The 18,264-nt window shown below is 40.9% G+C and overlaps 1 protein-coding gene across 1 annotated transcript in view; it reads left to right on the top strand.

Annotated features, from left to right (window-relative positions):
* HS6ST2 (heparan sulfate 6-O-sulfotransferase 2) overlaps positions 1–17,458 on the top strand; it is a 447,470-nt gene extending 430,012 nt beyond the window's left edge. The window contains exon 3 of the mRNA XM_037821008.1: positions 14,343–17,458. Coding sequence (XP_037676936.1) covers positions 14,343–15,228 — 886 coding nt within the window. The 3' untranslated portion in view covers positions 15,229–17,458. The remainder of the gene's footprint in view (positions 1–14,342) is intronic.
* Positions 17,459–18,264: the final 806 nt, after the last annotated feature.

The following is an 18,264-nucleotide window of genomic DNA, read 5'->3' as shown; positions in this document are numbered from 1 at the left end:
CGAGTGGGACTGGCTACAGTCTGTTCATAATTACCTTAAATAATATTTATTGACTGCCTACCATTTGAAAAAAAGCCCTGTTACTGGATTCCTTGTCTTTGTGTAGGTCCCTAAAGAAATGATTCCATGTGTCTCCAGATTTCTCACAATCTGGAGATGGGGCAAGGGAGCCGGCTATCTGGTTTCTTCCTCTGTGGAATGGGAAACTTGGGATAAAATGGTCACCAGCTGTGCCCCGAGCCCCAGCCCCCCAGCTCTGACGTGTTCCTATACCATCCCTGAGGTTCTGAAATGGGCCGGCAAAAATCACCGAATCGGCCCCCTCCTTTCACACCCTTCATATCCGACCACCTCTTATTTTAAACTTCCTGCTCCAGCCAGCTGGTTTTTGCTTCTGGCCTTTGGATCCCGGGGCTGTGCTCAGGCCCAGGGGAGGATGTGCAGGCCAGTGGGTGACAGCACACAAGGTGTCGGCTGAGACACACATGGCCGTGAGGATACAAAGACCACACACATAAGGCATCCACCAGGGCAGTGGGTGAGAGTTCTGACTCAGGAGTCATGTAGATCTGACAAACAGTCCTTAACTCGCTCTGTGATTTTAGGAAGGTTAAATAACAATTCTTAGCTTAAAGTTCTTATTTGTATAACAAAAACAATAGAAACTAACATTTGTTGAGTGCTTATGTTCCCTTATATTCCAACTCTATGGTTTTTCATACTTGCTTTATTAATGGTAAAAATGGAAGTACAGAGAGGTCAAGTTATTTGCCCAAGCTGACACAGCTAATAACTTCCAGAGCTGGAATTTGAGCCCAGGCAATCTGGCTCTAGAACAGTACTGTACAATAGAAATATAATGTAAGCCCACATGTGTAATGTTAAATTTTCTAATAGCTGCATTAAATAAAGCAAAAAGATACAGATGAAATTCGTTTGAATTCTGCTTTATTTAACCCAATATATCCACAGTGTTACCATTTCAACATGTAATCAGTATAGACAGTCATTAATAAGATAGTTTACATTCTTCTTCTCATAGTAAGTCTTGGAAATCTTTGTATGCTTGAAAACACTTGCAGCACATCTCAATTCACACCAGCCACATTTCAAGAGCTTGATAGCTCCCTGTGGCTGGTGGCTTCCTTCTCGGACATAGTAGCTCAGGAGCTCACTCTCTTAACCATTACACACACTCTGCTGCAAATGAAGGCATTAGCTCCTATTTAGTGGGATTTTGTAAGAAAGCATCTAGCATAGTGCCTGGCACGTGGTAGGCGCCTACTAAATCATACACCATTGATTAATATCCCCTCTCCTTTGCTGTTGCACATATCAGAATACCTCCCACCTTCCCCACCACAGGCAAATGCACCCCCACACACACATAAACAGACCCTATTCAAATCCTTTCTAGCCTTTAGGTGCCTCCTCCTCCATGAAGCCTTCCTGATTACCATAGCACACAGTAAATGCTCTCTTCCCTGACTCATTTGGCACTTACTTACTTCTGGATGACACGATTAGCACCTCACTATATTCTGCCTGCCCCCCCCCCAATGAATTGTGGTCCTTTCTCCTCCACTAAAATCTAAGCTCTTTGAGAGCAGGAATCCATATATCTATGGCTTCCTCACTATGCCCACAGCGCTTATCATGGCAATCTCTAGGTCACCCAGAGTTGGCACATTGATCATGGATTGATAAAACATTTGTTTTGCAACCCAAGGCCAATTTCCTCACCTCCAGAGCTAAAAGGGCACTATGTCTCCTCTTTGCGTGTATGCTGTTTCCTGAAATGAATGTCACAAAATTAACCAGTTCTATTACTTCCTAGTTGAGATCTGAACATGCTGTATTTTGTAGTGGGTGCATTGGCTAAAAAAGAGGCAGAACAGGGGCAATGGAGTCCCAGGGCAAGACTCAGCGGGGGGTGGCCACCTGAGGAGCAAACCATTAACAGTGATTGCCCATTGGTGACACTTAAAAATTTCCCCAGCCTCTTCTTATCCCCTGGTTGGAGGACAAGAATGGTTGGAGCTTAACCATTCTTTACCTCTCTCCAATCTTGTTTCGGGGCTGGGGAAAGAAAGAGAATCAATGCCTATTTCTGGCTGCCCCAGGTTTCAACTCTAAGGGGACAGCACTTGGACAGAAGGATGTCACATCAAAATACTCAGTAAGCTGAGAAGTACCTGTGGGGAGGGAGGGACCCTTGGTAGGGAAGTGGCAGACTTGGTCTCCATCTCACTTGGGCAGACCATGTCCTCAGCTACATCATCCACACACCGAAGGGATTTCTCTCCAAAAGTTCTTTTCCATCTAAAAAGCACACCGAGTATGAATGAACTGAGCCTCACAAAATAATTTTAGAATGGAAAAATTGGGGGCAGTTCCACTTACCTTTCACAATGACAATAATCCTTGCTAGATTAATCTTAAAATAAACTTGATGGATTTTAATTCTGTGTGAATGTTTCAAATAAGCATTGTAATGTATTTTAATAAAATATATTAACGATGAAAAAACATTGCAGGGGAAGGAACCCTGTAAGTTGCAAACATTTTCACCATGCCAAACAATTGAGTGGATTCTGGGTCATAAAGCTTGGAATTTCACATCTTGTTAAAGTACTCAGCTTTCTCACTGCTTGCAAAAGTCCTTAGATTTATATATTTGGGAGCATACTGGACTTTGGGTAAGAGAAGGGCTAGATTTCTTGGAAAAGAAGTAATTATCACCAGGATTTATTGTGTGAAGAATTCTACCTTGGGTTTGAATTTGCAGACATCAGAAATCTTCATTTCTTCTTTTCCAGTTAAGAAAAAATCATTTTCCTGCTTATAAAAGAATGAGGAGAAGGAGAATGGCATAGATAAAACATCCTTCTGTTTAACAAAAGCCCATTTGTGCTCTGTTCAGTGTTTCCTCAAATATGCAGATAGGTTAATCTTCAGTTAAGGGGGCGGCGGGAGGGGGGGTAGGTATAATCAAGTTGTTTGTATTGGTTAGGGCTATCTAGGGAAACAGTCAACAAGAGATATCTGTAAATACAAGATTTTATAAAAGTGTCTCATGCAACTTTGGTGATGTACGAGTCCAAATTCCATAGGGCAGGCAGCAGACTGGCAACTCCAATGAAGGTGTTCGATGAACTCCTCAGGAAATGCTTCACTGACTAGCCAAAGAAGAAGTGAAGATCCTCTCTCTCTCTTCCTTAAAAGTCTTCAACTGATTGGATTAAATCCAGCTGATTGAATTCTCTCATTGCAGAAGACAAGCCCTTCGTTGATGTAATCAGTCACAGGTGCAGTCAATTGCCTGATGATTTAATAAACCAGACTTCTGGTTTATTAACCAGCCACAAATGTCCTTGCAGTAATGGTTAGGACAGTGCTTGCTTGACCAGACACCTGGACACCTGGCCAAGCTGAGACATAAACCTAACCATCACATTGTTAAATAAGGTGTCACTTTGTATACACAGAGGTGTGAGGAATAGCAGAAAAACCCTACAAGGAGAACTGAAGAGCTCCTTTGGTGGGTGACAGTCTGTGCTGGTTTGAATGTATTATGTCCCCGAGAAAAAGCCATGTTCTTTGATGCAGTCTTGTGGGGCAGACGTTTTGGTGCTGATTAGATTTGCATGGAAATGTGCCCCACCCAACTGTAGGTGATAACGCTGATGAGATAGTTCCATGGAGGCATGGCCCCACCCATTCAGGGTGGGCCTTGATCAGTGGAGCCATATAAATGAGCTGACAAACAGAAGGAACTCAGTGCAGCTGTGAGTGATGTTTTGAAGAGGAGCCACAGCCAAGAGGGACACCTTGAAGAAAGCACAGGAGCTGCAGATGAGAGAGAGTTTGAAGATGGCCGTTGAAAGCAGACTCTTGCTCCGGAGAAGCTAAGAGAGGACAAATACCCCAAGTGCAACTAAGAGTGAATTTTTGAGGAACTGCAGCCTAGAGAGGAATGTCCTCGGAGAAAGCCATTTTGAAACCAGAACTTTGGAGAAGACTCCAGCCACATGCCTTCCTAGCTAACAGAGGTTTTCCAGACACCATTGGCCATCCTCCAGTGAAGGTACCCGATTGTTGATATGTTACCTTGGACACTTTATGGCCTTAAGACTGTAACTGTGTAACCAAATAAACCGCCTTTATAAAAGCCGATCCATTTCTGGTGTTTTGCATTCCGGCAGCATTAGCAAATTAGAACAAGTACTAACCCACAAGACAATTGTTTTGACAAATGTACCAAAAGTGACACATCACAGTGAGAGTCCTCCCACTTCAATGTGGTCCCCTTGTACCCCATACTCCTTTTATGAGGCTGTCAACACTGCCGTTCACAGCATTTTTGGGACTCCACTTTGGGGACTGCCAGTATGTGAGCCACACAAAAAAATAAGTTAGAATGGCAACTCCAGGGCTGGAGGTATCCAATCCTGTCTGAAGCATATTTGCCTTTGATTCAATTAACTGTATTTTTACTTATTCTGTGCTCACATATCAATGCTGTTTGATATTAAAGCCACCCTCCCTGCTTTGTCCAAATCATTCACATACAGTGAGAGGATCTGTGCAGTTGGTTTAGGCATCATTAGTCAAGGAAGGAGAGCAGACCTTCAGTATTAATGACTCAATGTCATGTACAATGCCCCACTGTCTGCAGAGTTAACTTGGGACCCCCAACCACACTTCTAATCTCTATGCCATTTGCCATTATTCCAAGAACAAAATGTGTACAGGTTGATCTTTCTAAAAAAAAAATACAAAACAACTTCTGTGTGAGACCAAGGGAAGAGATGTTTATTTGATGCAGGATCTGTATTTTCTGCAGCACACTAAATAGTTTACCTTGTACAGTCAGTTTATTCAAACACCATAATTATATGGAACTTTGAATAGGAAGTGAGATCTGGTAGGTTTGTACAGGTTAGTGTGAAATCCTGATACATCCCAAAGTAATTTTGGCAGAGAATAAAAATATATTTGCAGCCTCCCCCCCCGCCCCCACCCCAGGAACTGGGGAAAAATGCAGAAATGTTGGATTCTCCTCCTGGGGAATCACTGATATTCTCACAAGCATAGGGAATACCAATATAGAAGCTTGTTACTACAAAGGAGAGGCTAAACCTACTTATTATTGTGCCTGAGAGTCACCCCCAGAGAACCTCTTTCGTTGCTCAGATGTGGTCCCCTCTCTCTAGCTAAGCCAACTTGGCAAGTAAACCCACTGCCCTCTCACCTACATGGGACCTGACCCCCAGGGGTATAAATCTCCCTGGCATTGTGGGACTTGACTTCAGGGAATGAGCCTGGGCCTAGCATACTGGGATTGAGAAAATCTTATCCAAAAAGGGGAAGCGAAATGAAACAAAATAGAGTTTCAGTGGCTGAGAGATTTCAAATGGAGTCGAGAGGTCACTCTGGAGGGCATTCTTATGTGCTATATAGATATCTGTCTTTAGTTTTTAGTGTATTGGAATAGCTAGAAGGAAATACCTGTAACTGTTGAACTGCAACCCAGTAGCCTTGATTCTTGAAGATGATTGCATAACTATGTAGCTTACATGGTGTGACTGTGTGATTGTGGAAACCTCATGGCTCATGCTCCCTTTGTCCAGTGTATGGACAGATGAGTACAAAAATGGGGACAAAATCTAAATGAAAAATAGGGTGGGAGGGGGGGATGGAATGTTTCAGGTTTTCTTTTTTAGTTTAATTTTTTTTTTTTGGAGTAAGCAAAATGTTCAATAGTTGATTCTGGTGATGAATGCACAACTATATGATAGTACTGTGAATAGTTGATTGTACACTGTGGATATTGTAGGGTATGTGAATATATCTCAATAGAACTGTATTAAAAGAAACTAAACTACAGATAGAATAAAATGCTCCCTCCTATTGATTTAGGCTAAGAGTTTGTTTCCTTCCTTAAATTAACTTTTTATTGATCACTGCTACGACCTTAACTTGTACCATTTTGCTGGCCTTCTTGTGTAAAACAAAATGGCTTTGATATTTATTTCCCCTTTGGGTAGTGCAGGAAAAACCTTATTGTGGCCTTTTGTGAACCAGTAGCCTCAAAGGAAAGTAAATATTTTTAGCATGATCTTTATAACTTTGCCAAGGCAAAATTCTCTGGCATAAACAGGTTTCCCCATGCTTCTCCAAGGAGTACAGGGAGGAACTCAGACAAGCTCTTGGGGGCTAACTGACCTTGTCCACACTCTGGGCACCTCCGGGGATTTCTGACATCACATGCCTAGGGCAGTGGTTCTCAAACTGGACTGTGAATGTGGATCAGAATCCCCTGGAGGGCTTATTAACACACAGATCCCAACCCCCAAGCTTCTGATTCTATAGATCAGAAGAATGTGCATTTCTAACAAGTTCCCAAGTGATGCTGGGGCTGCTGATGTAAGGACCACACTTTGAGAACTTTAGTTTGTTCATAGAGCCATAAGACCTGGGTTTGGGTTCCAGCACTAGGATGGAAAGAATAGAAATTCTGGAATCAGAAAACCGGTCGAAGTCTGAGCACCCTTATTTACTTGCTGCATGACCCTGGGTCAAGTCATAGCTCCCTGAGTTGCAGTTTCTTCTTTCTGAAAATGGGAATAATAATATCTGCTTCACAGTATTGTTGGGAGTTAATGGGCAAGTGGCCAGGTGCAAAGTGTTCCCAACCCCAGGAGCAGTGGTGTGAGAGCTCCGGGATATGCAGTTGGTGTAAGAGGCACTCTCTTTTAGTAGGAGAATGTTTCCCCTTCATGAGGGTTAGTGAACTCTTTCAGGCCTGGTTTACTGGTTTAATGTGCCATCCTAGGTAATTAACAGACACAAAGACAGGGTCTACTAAAAATATAGGCCTTCAGCCCAGGGATATTCCTTGAAATTAGATTGATTTCCAAGGGCTCTTGAGAGTTTGGAATTTGTGGGAAAGTCTTTGCCTCCCTCAGAGCCTCAATTTCTCCGTCTGTAAAAGGGAAGGGTTTGAATTAGATGATTCACCATCTCAGAGGTTTCCTCCTGCTCTGAGAAGTCTAGGATTCTGTGACTTAGAACTCAAGGCATTTATTGCTGGACAGTCTGTTGAAATAAAGATGAAAAAAAGTTATGATCGTTGCTTTTATCCATTTACTTATTTTTAGTAATCTTAAACTTCCCAGCACTGGGCTACTACAGAGGAAGCCAAGGGCAACAGCTAAACCTAGTTAGATCTTAAAATGTTCCATCGCAAGTCTAAAATGGTTTATCTGTTATTTAATAGTGACATCTAGTGGCTTTTCCTCATAGAACAATAAGATATGTGTTTTCCTATTAGCTCATCCTAAGCTTGACTGTTTTTGCTGCAGACATTCATTCAACGGTCTTTTATTAATCACTTACTTTATGGCAAACATTGTACCAGGCCCTGAGGGGCTTCCAGTGATAAATGGTACATGGTTCCTACCCTCCCGAAGCTCTCGGTCCATTGGGTAGGGCAGACAAATCACTAGGCAACCAGCACACCGTGATAAATGCTACAAATGGGAGAGCATCAGGCAGTGGGAGCAGAGGAGAGGGAGCTTAACTCTCCCTAGGGAAGTCAGGGAAATTTTCTTGGAGGAGGCAATCTTTGAATTGAGTTTCAAAGGAGTTTGCCAGGTAATCTACAAAGGACAGGTAGAAGCCAATCAAAATATGGGCACTCCTTATACAATGACAGGGGCCCTGTGGGACCATTACCTGGGACCAGTTTGGAAATTTACGAATACTTTTATATACTAGAGCGTAACTTAATACAGGATTTCTCAACCTTTGGATAAATCTTTGTTGTGCATTTGTAAGGTATTTAGCAGCATTTGTGTGTTCTGCCCACTAGATGCCAGTAGCACCTCCCCCCAGTTATGACAACCAAAAATTTGTCTCTAGATATTGCCAGATGTCCAGGGGTTGAGAGCAAAACCACGACTGGTTGAGAATGGTGTAGAGGGAGCTTATTAGAGAGGAAGCTGGAGAAAAAGGTGGTGACAGGGTCCCACAAGGTTGTGTCTAGCATGTGGAGGAGCTTGGTCTTCATGTCATAGTTGACAAGGAGCCACTGAGAGGCCTTATGTAGGGAATGACAGGTCAGATGTGTGCCATGGGGTGGTTTGGAAGGGCCACGAGACCAGAAGCTGGTAGGTGCACAGAAAGCTGCTGCGATGATCCAGTGCTGAAGTGATGAGGTCACAGTGGAAAGGATGGATTTGAGAACTGTTAAGAACTAGAAGCAGCAGATATTTAGCAACATTTAAATATTATGGAATCTTTAGATGGTGGTGGTGAGAGAGAAAAAGGAGTCAAGGATGACCCACAGGTTTCTTGCTTGGGCAGTTCTTTTGTTGATTGCTATTGTTGTTTCCACGTTTGCTTATTAACGACAGGGAAAAGTTGGGCTAGACTTGTAGAGGGCAGCAAACCTTTCCCTGCGCTTTGCCTGTAAAGGCACCATGAGCCTACAGAGGCACTGAAACAATGGTTGATAAAATTAATTCAGGGAACTGGTGGGGAGTCAGGACTCCAATTTTAAACATGTGATACCTGGTCATCTTAATTTTAAGTGCCATATTTCGTCACAAGGTGGTCTTGTCCAATTACTAACTGATACAGGCTGAGTGTGATTTTCCTGGGGCCACATTTGGCTCACTCATTTAAAATTAAATCAGTCCATTCACCAGCACCCTCGGGTTTGTGACATCCTGAAATTTCCAGTAGCTGCCACAATCCTGCTCACATTGCATCTTGTTCTGTTTTGATCAATGCCTGGAAGGTGAAAGTATTGGGGGATATAATCAGAATCCAGATGCATTTTGACAGACTTAGATTAAGTCTAACAAGCAATTAAACAGGGCCACAAAAAAACAACTGCATCAGTCCAGGACAAGGTAGATTTGACTTCAAAATGGCCCATGTGTAAAAGAATGAGTGATTTTCATTGACTGTGTATCAGTGGTGCAGCCTGGCTGCCAGAAAGGTCTCGGAGATCTGAGGCCATATTAAGAGACATGGTGTCTAGAATGAGGCAGGAATTAGACTGTCTTTGGTTATTTGTCAGACTATGCTATGCCTGGAGGGCCATGTTCCAATAATGTGGAATGCATTCAGACACCAACAAGGAGGACCATGAGGGGACTTGAAACAATACACAGAATAATCGAAAGCCATATTTAGCATAAAGGAGGAGAATCCTTGGGGCACATAAAGGCTGACATCAAATTTCTAAAGCTACACATGTGGAAGGAAAAACAGACCCCTAAGGAGAACCTCATTGTCTGGAGCTTCTACTTTATGCAGATAACTCCCACCTCTTTATCTTAAGCCCAGATTGCTCTCTGAGTGCTAGATCTGTCCACTCGAGTCTCTACCAGCTGTCTCCACTTGGATGCCCCTATATTTATTTTGTCACCGTGTCTTGTTAATTCTACCTCCTAAATATTTCTCTAATCTGCCCTTCCTCCCCTTTTGCCTGGTCTTCTGCGGTAGCCTCTTAACGAAGTTATTTCCCTAGCTTCAACTCCACACACTGTCCACAATGATCATTCTAAAACATAGATCTCAACATGTCGTTCCACTGCTTAAAACCCTTCAAACACCTCCCTGTTGCCTACAGAATAAAATCTAAATTATTTACTATGGCATCAGGGGCTTTCCAATGCCAGGCCCCTGGCTACCTCTCCACCCTTAATTCCTGCCACTGCCCGTTCACTCCCCAGTAAAATTTTTTTCAGCACGCTCCCCCTGCCCCACCGCGCACAACAAGCTAGTTTATAGCTCTCATCTTTGCACATGCTGATCCTTCTGCCTCATATTGCTTTCCTCTCTTCTTGCCTCGTCGAATTCTTACTTGTTTTTTCAAGATAAAGCTATATTTCAAGGTGGAACTATCCCATCTCTTGAAGGCTAGGCTAAGAATGTCTGCAAGGGGCTTTTATTGCACCCTGTACTTGCCCCAATCATTACTAGCACTTCACATAGAAATGTTCTTAGGCTCCCATGTCCTGTCCATGTCTGTATCTCCGGTGCAGGAGATAACTGAACTGGGCTGTCTGCTGGAAGAGTGCCATCCAAGTTTCTGGGCCGTCCAGCCGCATTCCCATCGGGTTGGGCTTTCACCTCCTCAGCTGCTCTGTGAATGGAGACTGCTTCTCTGACATTTCCCTAACAGCTATTCTCTCAGAATAATGGGTGTACTGGATCCTTTGCCAACCTCCAAGGTGTTTCTCCTTACCTGCCTTCCCACGTGCAACAACTAGGCAATCTTGTGTGTGTGTGTGTGTGTGTGTGTGTGTGTGTGTGTGTGTGTAGGCCCCTCTAATTTATTTCCCAAAGTGATAATCTCTACAGTGTAGATACTGAGGCTGCCTATAGTGGAGTGCCCTCATCTCATATGGGCGCCTTCAGGTTGAAGGTGTGCTGGAGTCACACATCCATAAATCTAGAGACTCTCTGAGCATCTTTTCGGCCCCTCTGTGTTGCCTCCTCTCTCTCTCTCTCTCTCTCTCTCTCTCTCTCCCTCTCCCCCCCCCCCCATGTGGGAATGGTGCTTTAAAAAACGCTGATCCTGACACTAACCTTCCTGATTGAAATCCATTTCCTCTGAAAGACAAAGACAAGGATGGGTTTTAGGGAGGAGAACCTCAGGTTTGCACTTTGATGCACTCTAGAATTGACCATAAGATGTCACTGTAGACCTAAACCAGTAAAACATTTTAGGTGAGGAAGACTGTCACAGAAGCATGCAACTTACACCATGTCTTTTTTTTTAGAAGAAAAAAATTATATTAGAGAAGATGTAGTCTTACAGAAAACTCATGCAGAAGATAAAGAGTTCCCATATACCCACCTAACACACAAAGTTTTCCCTGTTGTCAACACTTTGCAGTAATGTGGTACATTTGTTACAATTAATGAAACAATATTAATATAATTTTATTATTAACTATACTCCATAGTTTACTTTAGGTGTTACTGTTTATGCTGTACAGTCCTATGTTTTAAAAAAATTATTCTAATAGCATGCATGCAACCTAAAATTTCCCCTTTTAACTATATTCAAACATATAATTCAGCGATTTTAATTACATTCACAATGTTGTACTACCATCACCAACATTCATTATGAAAACATTTTCATCACCCCAAACAGAAACTCTGTTAAGCATTAACTCCCCATTCTCTACCCCTACCCTGGACCCTGGTAACCTATATTCTAGTTTCTGACTTCATGAATTATTCATATCAGTGAGATCCATACAATATTTGTCTTTTTGTGTCTGGCTTATTTCACTGTACATGATGTCTTCAAGGTTCATCCAAGTTGTCATAAGGATCAAGACTTCATTTATTCCTATTTACAAATGAATAATATTCCATTGTATGTATATACAACATTTTGTTTATCCATTTTTCAGTTGATGGACACTTGGGTAGCTTCCATCTTTTGGCAATTGTGAATAATACCACTATGAACCTTACTGTGCAAATATCTGAGTCCCTGCTTTCAATTCTTTTGGGTACTCTCTATACCTTGAAGTGGAATTGCCAGATGTAAGCTCAACTTTCTGAGGAAAAACTGTTTTCCACAGCAACTGCACCATTTACAACCTCACCAACAATGAACGAGTGTACCAGTATCTCCACATCCTCTCCAACACTTGTTACTTTCAATTTTTTTATTAGTAGCCATTCCAGTAGATAAAAATGGTTTCTCAATGTGGTTTTGATTTGCATTTCCCTGATGGCTAATGATGTTGAACAACGTTTATTGCTTTTTGACATTTGTATATATTGTTTGAAGAAATGTCTATTCAAATCTTTTGCCCATTTTTTATTGGGTTATTTGTCTTTTTGTTGTTCAAATATAGGAGTTCTTATTTTGGATATTAAACCCTTATCAGAGATGTGATTTCCAAATATTTTCTCCCATTCTATAGGTTGTTTTTTTACTTTAAGATAAAGTACTTTGATGCACAAAAGTTTTGAATTTTGATGAAGTCCCATTTATGTTTTTTTTAAGTTTTACTTCTTCCTTCCCAATGTGAATAGCTTTTATTTCCTTTTCATGCCTAATTATTCTTGCCAGAATTTCCAGTACAGTGTTGAATAACTGGACAGTGGGCATCCTTTTCTTGTTCCTGATCTCTGGAGGGAAAGTTTTCAGGCTTTCCCCTTTGAGTATGATGTTCGCTGCGGGATTTTCATATATGACCTTTTTCATGTTGACGTAGTTTTCTTACATTCCTAGTTTTCTATGTGTTTTTATCATAAAGGGATGCTGGATTTTGTCAAATGCCTTTTCTGCACCAATTAGGATGATCATGGGATTCTTTTCTTTAGTTATATTATTGTGATGTAATACATTTATTGGTTCTCTTATGTTGAGCCACCCTTCCATACCTGGGATAAATCCCCTTGGTCAAGGTATGTAATTCTTCTAATGTGCTGTTGGATTCAATTTGCTAGTATTTTGTTGAGGATATTTGCATCTATATTCATAAGGGATATTAGTCAGTAATTTTCTTTTCTTGTAGTATCTTTATCTAGGTTTGGTATTAGGGTGATATTGGCCTTATAGAATGAGTTAGGCAGTGTTATCTGCCATTCAATTTTTTGGAAAAATTTGAGCAGGACTGGTGTTAATTCTTCGTGGAATGTTTGGCAAAATTCACCAGTGAAGCCGTCTTGTCCTGGGCTTTTCTTTGTTGGGAAATGTTGGTATTTGATTCAATCTCTTTACTAGTTATTGGCTTGTTGAGATCATCTACTTCTTCTTGCATCAGTGTAGATCCTTTGTGTGTTTCTAGGAATTTGTCCATTTCATGTAGGTTATCTAATTTGTTGGCAGAGAGCTGTTCACAGTATCCTCTTATCTTACTTTTAATTTCCATATACAGAATAGAGGAATTTCTACCCAGGATGTCTGCATAGCTGGAAGTCCAAGAATTGGGAGAAATGTATCCTCCCAGAGGACACCAGCCAACAGTCTCTGCCAGGTGGATGAGTAGGTTCCCTCTGGCTCCTCTTGCATGATTATAGAAGTCCACTCCCTCAAATGGCAATGAATACACTTCAGAAAAGCTGCAAGCCATTCCCCAGGTTTCCTCTGTTTAAAAAATATAAATGCTAATATTCAGTGCTTATTGTTTTCCTGACCCAATGTGCTTTCCATGACCTCAGCCTTCATCCTTCATCCACTGTACATGAATGGAAACTTGTTTCTTTTGAAAAACACAACTCCAGGGTTGTTTCTTTTATTCAGTATGCCTCATTGCACCATAGACCTCAGTCTTTCTGGGGTGTGGGGTGTGTATGTGCATCTGTTGTGTGTGTGTATGTGTGGGTACATGTTTTTTAAATGATTGTGAGTTTGATGTTTGAGCAAAGAAAAGTATCAGTTTGCAGCTCCAAAGAGACGATAGCCATACAGCAAAGCCTTCACCCTTGCTGATTTCCAGGTATCCTTTTAGTGGATAAAGAAAAGGAGCATTTTGGAGCTGATAGAGTTAACTTTCCTATGCTAGGAATATTATCATGTGAGGGAAGACTGAAACCAAGCTAGTAGCTTACATATATGCCATCGGCAGCTACCATGTCTATTTTGGTCAGTGACTGACCACAATGTTTATTTCTGGAGGCCCTGGGCTCCTCTGCCTATCTCTGCATTCCACTTCCATCACGTAGGAGCCATGATTTTATGACAAGATCCAGAATCAAAAGCATCTTAGCAGGCACTTTGCCAATTGAGATTTTGTTTTGTGATAAGATATCCCGATTAGACTTACTAAATACACAAAAACATTTATGATTTGTATATTTAGTAAGAAAGTTTAGGATTTGAGCTCACTTACCAACTCTGTGTCACTTTAAGAAATCACCTGCTTCCACAGAGTCTCCTTTTCACCATCAGTTAATGGTGGTTTAGGAGTGGGGGTATGAAATAAAATGGTTGCTTCCTTACCCAATGAGGTCACCGGGAGGATTGTGCCATTGGTTGGAGAGGGAGAAAGAGAGGGGGAAGGGCAAAGGAAAATGAAGACCAAGGCTTATATATCCTGGGCCTAACCTTTTCATACCTGCTTTAGCTGCAGTACCAGCAAATTGGGTGAAAGTACATGTTATATAGCCAGACTAGCAGGACAGAGAGAGGGGACTACAACACAGTTCACAGGACAAATGCCACCAGATCACTCATCATTCACCTCTTACCTTCCTTACTGGCCAGTGAACATCACATATGCCACTCACCCCCCTGACTTCACCTGTGTCACGCACATCCCTGACTCTTGATCTCTGTGCTTTGTCCTTAGGAACTTCCACTACATCACCATACTCCGAGACCCGGTGTCCCGGTACTTGAGCGAGTGGAGGCATGTCCAAAGAGGGGCGACATGGAAAGCATCCCTGCATGTCTGTGATGGAAGGCCCCCAACGTCTGAGGAGCTTCCCAGTTGCTACACTGGTGATGACTGGTCTGGCTGTCCCCTCAGAGAATTCATGGACTGTCCCTATAATCTAGCCAACAACCGCCAGGTACGCATGCTGTCTGACCTGACCCTCGTAGGCTGCTACAACCTCTCTGTCATGCCTGAAAAGCAGAGAAACAAAGTCCTCCTGGAAAGCGCCAAATCAAATCTGAAGCACATGGCATTCTTCGGCCTCACTGAATTTCAACGGAAGACCCAGTATCTGTTTGAGAAAACCTTTAACATGAACTTTATTTCACCATTTACCCAATATAACACCACTAGGGCTTCTAGTGTAGAGATCAATGAGGAAATCCAAAAGCGTATTGAGGGACTGAATTTTCTGGATATGGAATTGTACAGCTATGCCAAAGACCTCTTTTTGCAGAGGTACCAGTTCATGAGGCAGAAGGAGCATCAGGAGGCCAGGCGGAAGCATCAGGAACAACGCAAATTTCTGAAGGGAAGGTTCCTTCAGACCCATTTCCAGAGCCAGAGTCAGGGTCAGAGCCAGAATCAGAGTCAGAACCCAAATCAGAATCTGACTCAGAATCTGATTCAGAATCTGATTCAGAATCTGACTCAGAGTTCAAATCAGAATTTGAGCCAGATTTCGAGCCAGAAGGAGAACCGGGAGAGCCAGAAGCAGAACTCGGGCCAAGAGCAGAACGATAGCAACACCAGCAATGGCACGAAGGACTACATAGGCAGTGTAGAGAAATGGCGTTAAATGGATCAGAAAGGCTTGTGCACAGTTCTCCCAAAGTGCCAGTAAAAATATGGCAGATCTTAAAAGATGAGAGTATCCAAACACATCCTGCTTCCTTCATTTGGGAAGTTAAAAAAAAAACAAGTGAAGATGTTGCCTTTACAGTTGCCTTTCAATTAAATGTTATGCTGTGTGTGGGTAAAACAAATCTCCATATATAATTAAATTGTCTATCTTTGGTTCGTTGGACTATTTATGAAATCCAAAAGCCAAACCAGACTCACCAGAAATTGCCATTTAGATATTTTAAGACGTTCTTAAATCAGTTATGGAGACAAAAGGAAAACATAAAATGTGACCATTTAACTTATGGCTAAGAAATGGATTTTAAATTATTCGTGATACACTGTTAAAACCCAATCTTGGAAGCAAAAAAATAAATAAATAAATAAATAAATAAATAAATAAAATGAAACTGAAACCTTTTATTTTCTTCTGAATTTTAACAACGAATCATTTAAATAGAATAACAGCTTATGGTAAATTTTACCAAACTGTGGAAAATGAGAAATTTCTCTCCCAAACATAGGTGGTTTTATGTAAAAACATTGGCTTTTCAAGTAGAACAGAACTCGTATCTTGTTATTTAAGAGATATTTAAAATTTTAAACTTTTTCTACTCTCTGCTGGTTAAAGGTTTTAAACAGGGTGTGTCTCATATTCAACAAAATAACTTTTTTTTTCCAAATGGAATACCAATGTAAAGATCTAATTTCCAGACACTTTCAGGGCACTGTAATTTCAACAATTCTGGAATATTTTTGGCGCTACTTTTCATTCATTTGAAGGCTCCTCCAAGTTGTGCTTATTCCAAACTAACCCATTTATAGAATCTTTCTTCATTATCTAAATGGCATGTTGCTGAATTTATTGTGGTATATAATCCTGGATAAAAGTCAGGACTTTCTATAGAATTGTCTTATCAATGTTTGCGTAGTGAGGTCCTTATCAAGAAACTCTTGAACAGGGTAATGTGTCTAAAAAGATTGATGAGTTTATTCTTTATCAGAAAAAATTGAATCTGAATGTGAACTGCTATTTACTTTTTGTACATGTTTATTGTAATGTTTTCAGTTTGGGTGGCTATTTCTAGCCCTTTAGTTCTTTTTTCGTGTTGACAGATGTAGAAAAATTACAGGAGCAAAAAATGGTCGAATAAGCATTGGGATAGCCGGAGTTATTCAGTAACACCCCAAGGTGTATCTCGATACTTTGGATTAACCCTTCTACCAGATTCTGTATTAAGAAAAAAACAAAAGGAAAGAGTGTTTGGCAGTGTGGTTATGTATCATGAGCATATGAGTTGAGAAGAGTGATTTGGTAGCATAAGTTTATGCAAAAATACTTTTAAGATGTTGATTATGAATTGAGCAAGGTAAAAAACAAACAATGTAGCTCACTGTGCTGTCAAGCAGCATGATTCTGGGCAGTTTCCATTTTACAGGTTTTGCTACATTTTTGTAAAGACATACACTCACCGCCTGGCTATCAATCAAGCAAGGTGACTGGAAGTGGCATTTCTGTTTTCAGGAGATATGCTTAGAGGTGTGACCATAAAGTCACATCTTGTACTGTCTTCTCACTTACATGATCTAGTTTCATCTGTAATAATATGGTCACAATCTGGACAACACACTGAATGTTTGGGGTTTAAAAATGAATATTCTTGACCCTAGGCTTGTATCAGTATATCAAAATTTTATTTTGCAGTCCTAGAATGGGTGAGAACTGAATAACTGGAAGGAAATTTTGAAAAATCAAACACATCTTGAAGTCAAAGTGTTTTAGAGTGAACCTATTTTGTGTACAGTGTGTTTTGAAAATAGACATTCTCTAGATCACTATGGTAGTTCAATTTTGTTTAGTTTTAATTGGAAATATTTGTTCCTGAAATTGACAGGTACTGTTAGGAAGCAGGATGGAGCACAAGCCAGTGGAAAAGCTTGTTACAGGAAAAAAAAAACATTTTGTGTAATTGCTGTGGTGTGCATGGTTTGCAGAGATTAAGTGCATTTTCTTTGTCTATACTGATTATTGTATATAAGGGATGTTATAAATATACATTTTGTCATCATCATGTAAATTCCATGATTTCAATTGTAAACATCAGTCCAATGGTGTAGCTTTACAAACCATTCACTGATTTTGTGTAATTTAACAATAGATATGAAATAAAGTTTAAATTACAGTCTCTGAGTGATTAATTTCATGATTTCTAGATTTGCAGCCACTAGCCATTGTGTCTTCACACACAAAAACAAAATTCTTTCTTCTCAAGGGCTTTCCTTTTTCCTCTTGCCAGCCAGGCACGGAAATGAATGGCCCATTCTAATCCTCCACACGAAAATGGCCTTAGTTTTAGTTGCTTCCTTCTGAGAATCCACACTGTTTCCCCTTTTGAGTAAAACAAAGTTGTCAATGAAAGCAGATAAGGTTTGCTATGCAAATGGAGTACATGGTGTTTTAATTAAAAAGTTATTAAAATAGATACTTGCCTATCTAGGAACATGAAGAAAGGGAAAATAGCTTGCTTTATTTCCTGTCCATCCCCTTGACCCATAGGGCAGAGGATAAAATTAAGCATTTAAGTATAAGCTTTTAAAGTCAGGAAAACAATTTGCTCTAATTATATTCAATGCGCATATATTTCCAACCAAACTCCTGTGGTTAGGACTTTGGAAGGCATAATCTGTCCTTGCCCTTTTCCAAATGGAATTTAGATTTCAGTTCCAAGAGATTAGAGGGAGGAAAGCCACAAATTTGGGGAAGTTCAATATGCTCAGCCTGTAAACTATTTAAACTTATGAGATTTTGCCTAGCTCTTTATTGAGCAATCATTGGGGATCTAAAGGTCTTGGTTGCATAAGGGTCCCCTGGTCCCTTGGGAGGAGCTATTTAAAGGAACATAGGGGGCAAGAGCTCAAATATTTAGCACTGAAGTGCAGAAAATGTAGAACACCTGTACTTTGCTTCAGGACACGGGATCAGGGTTGGCTG

Source organism: Choloepus didactylus, chromosome X (assembly GCF_015220235.1).
Source record: "Choloepus didactylus isolate mChoDid1 chromosome X, mChoDid1.pri, whole genome shotgun sequence".
In the NCBI taxonomy this organism is placed as follows: Eukaryota; Metazoa; Chordata; class Mammalia; order Pilosa; family Megalonychidae; genus Choloepus; species Choloepus didactylus.
The sequence above is the reverse complement of the archived record's forward strand: the minus strand, read 5'-3'. Positions and strand labels throughout refer to the sequence as shown.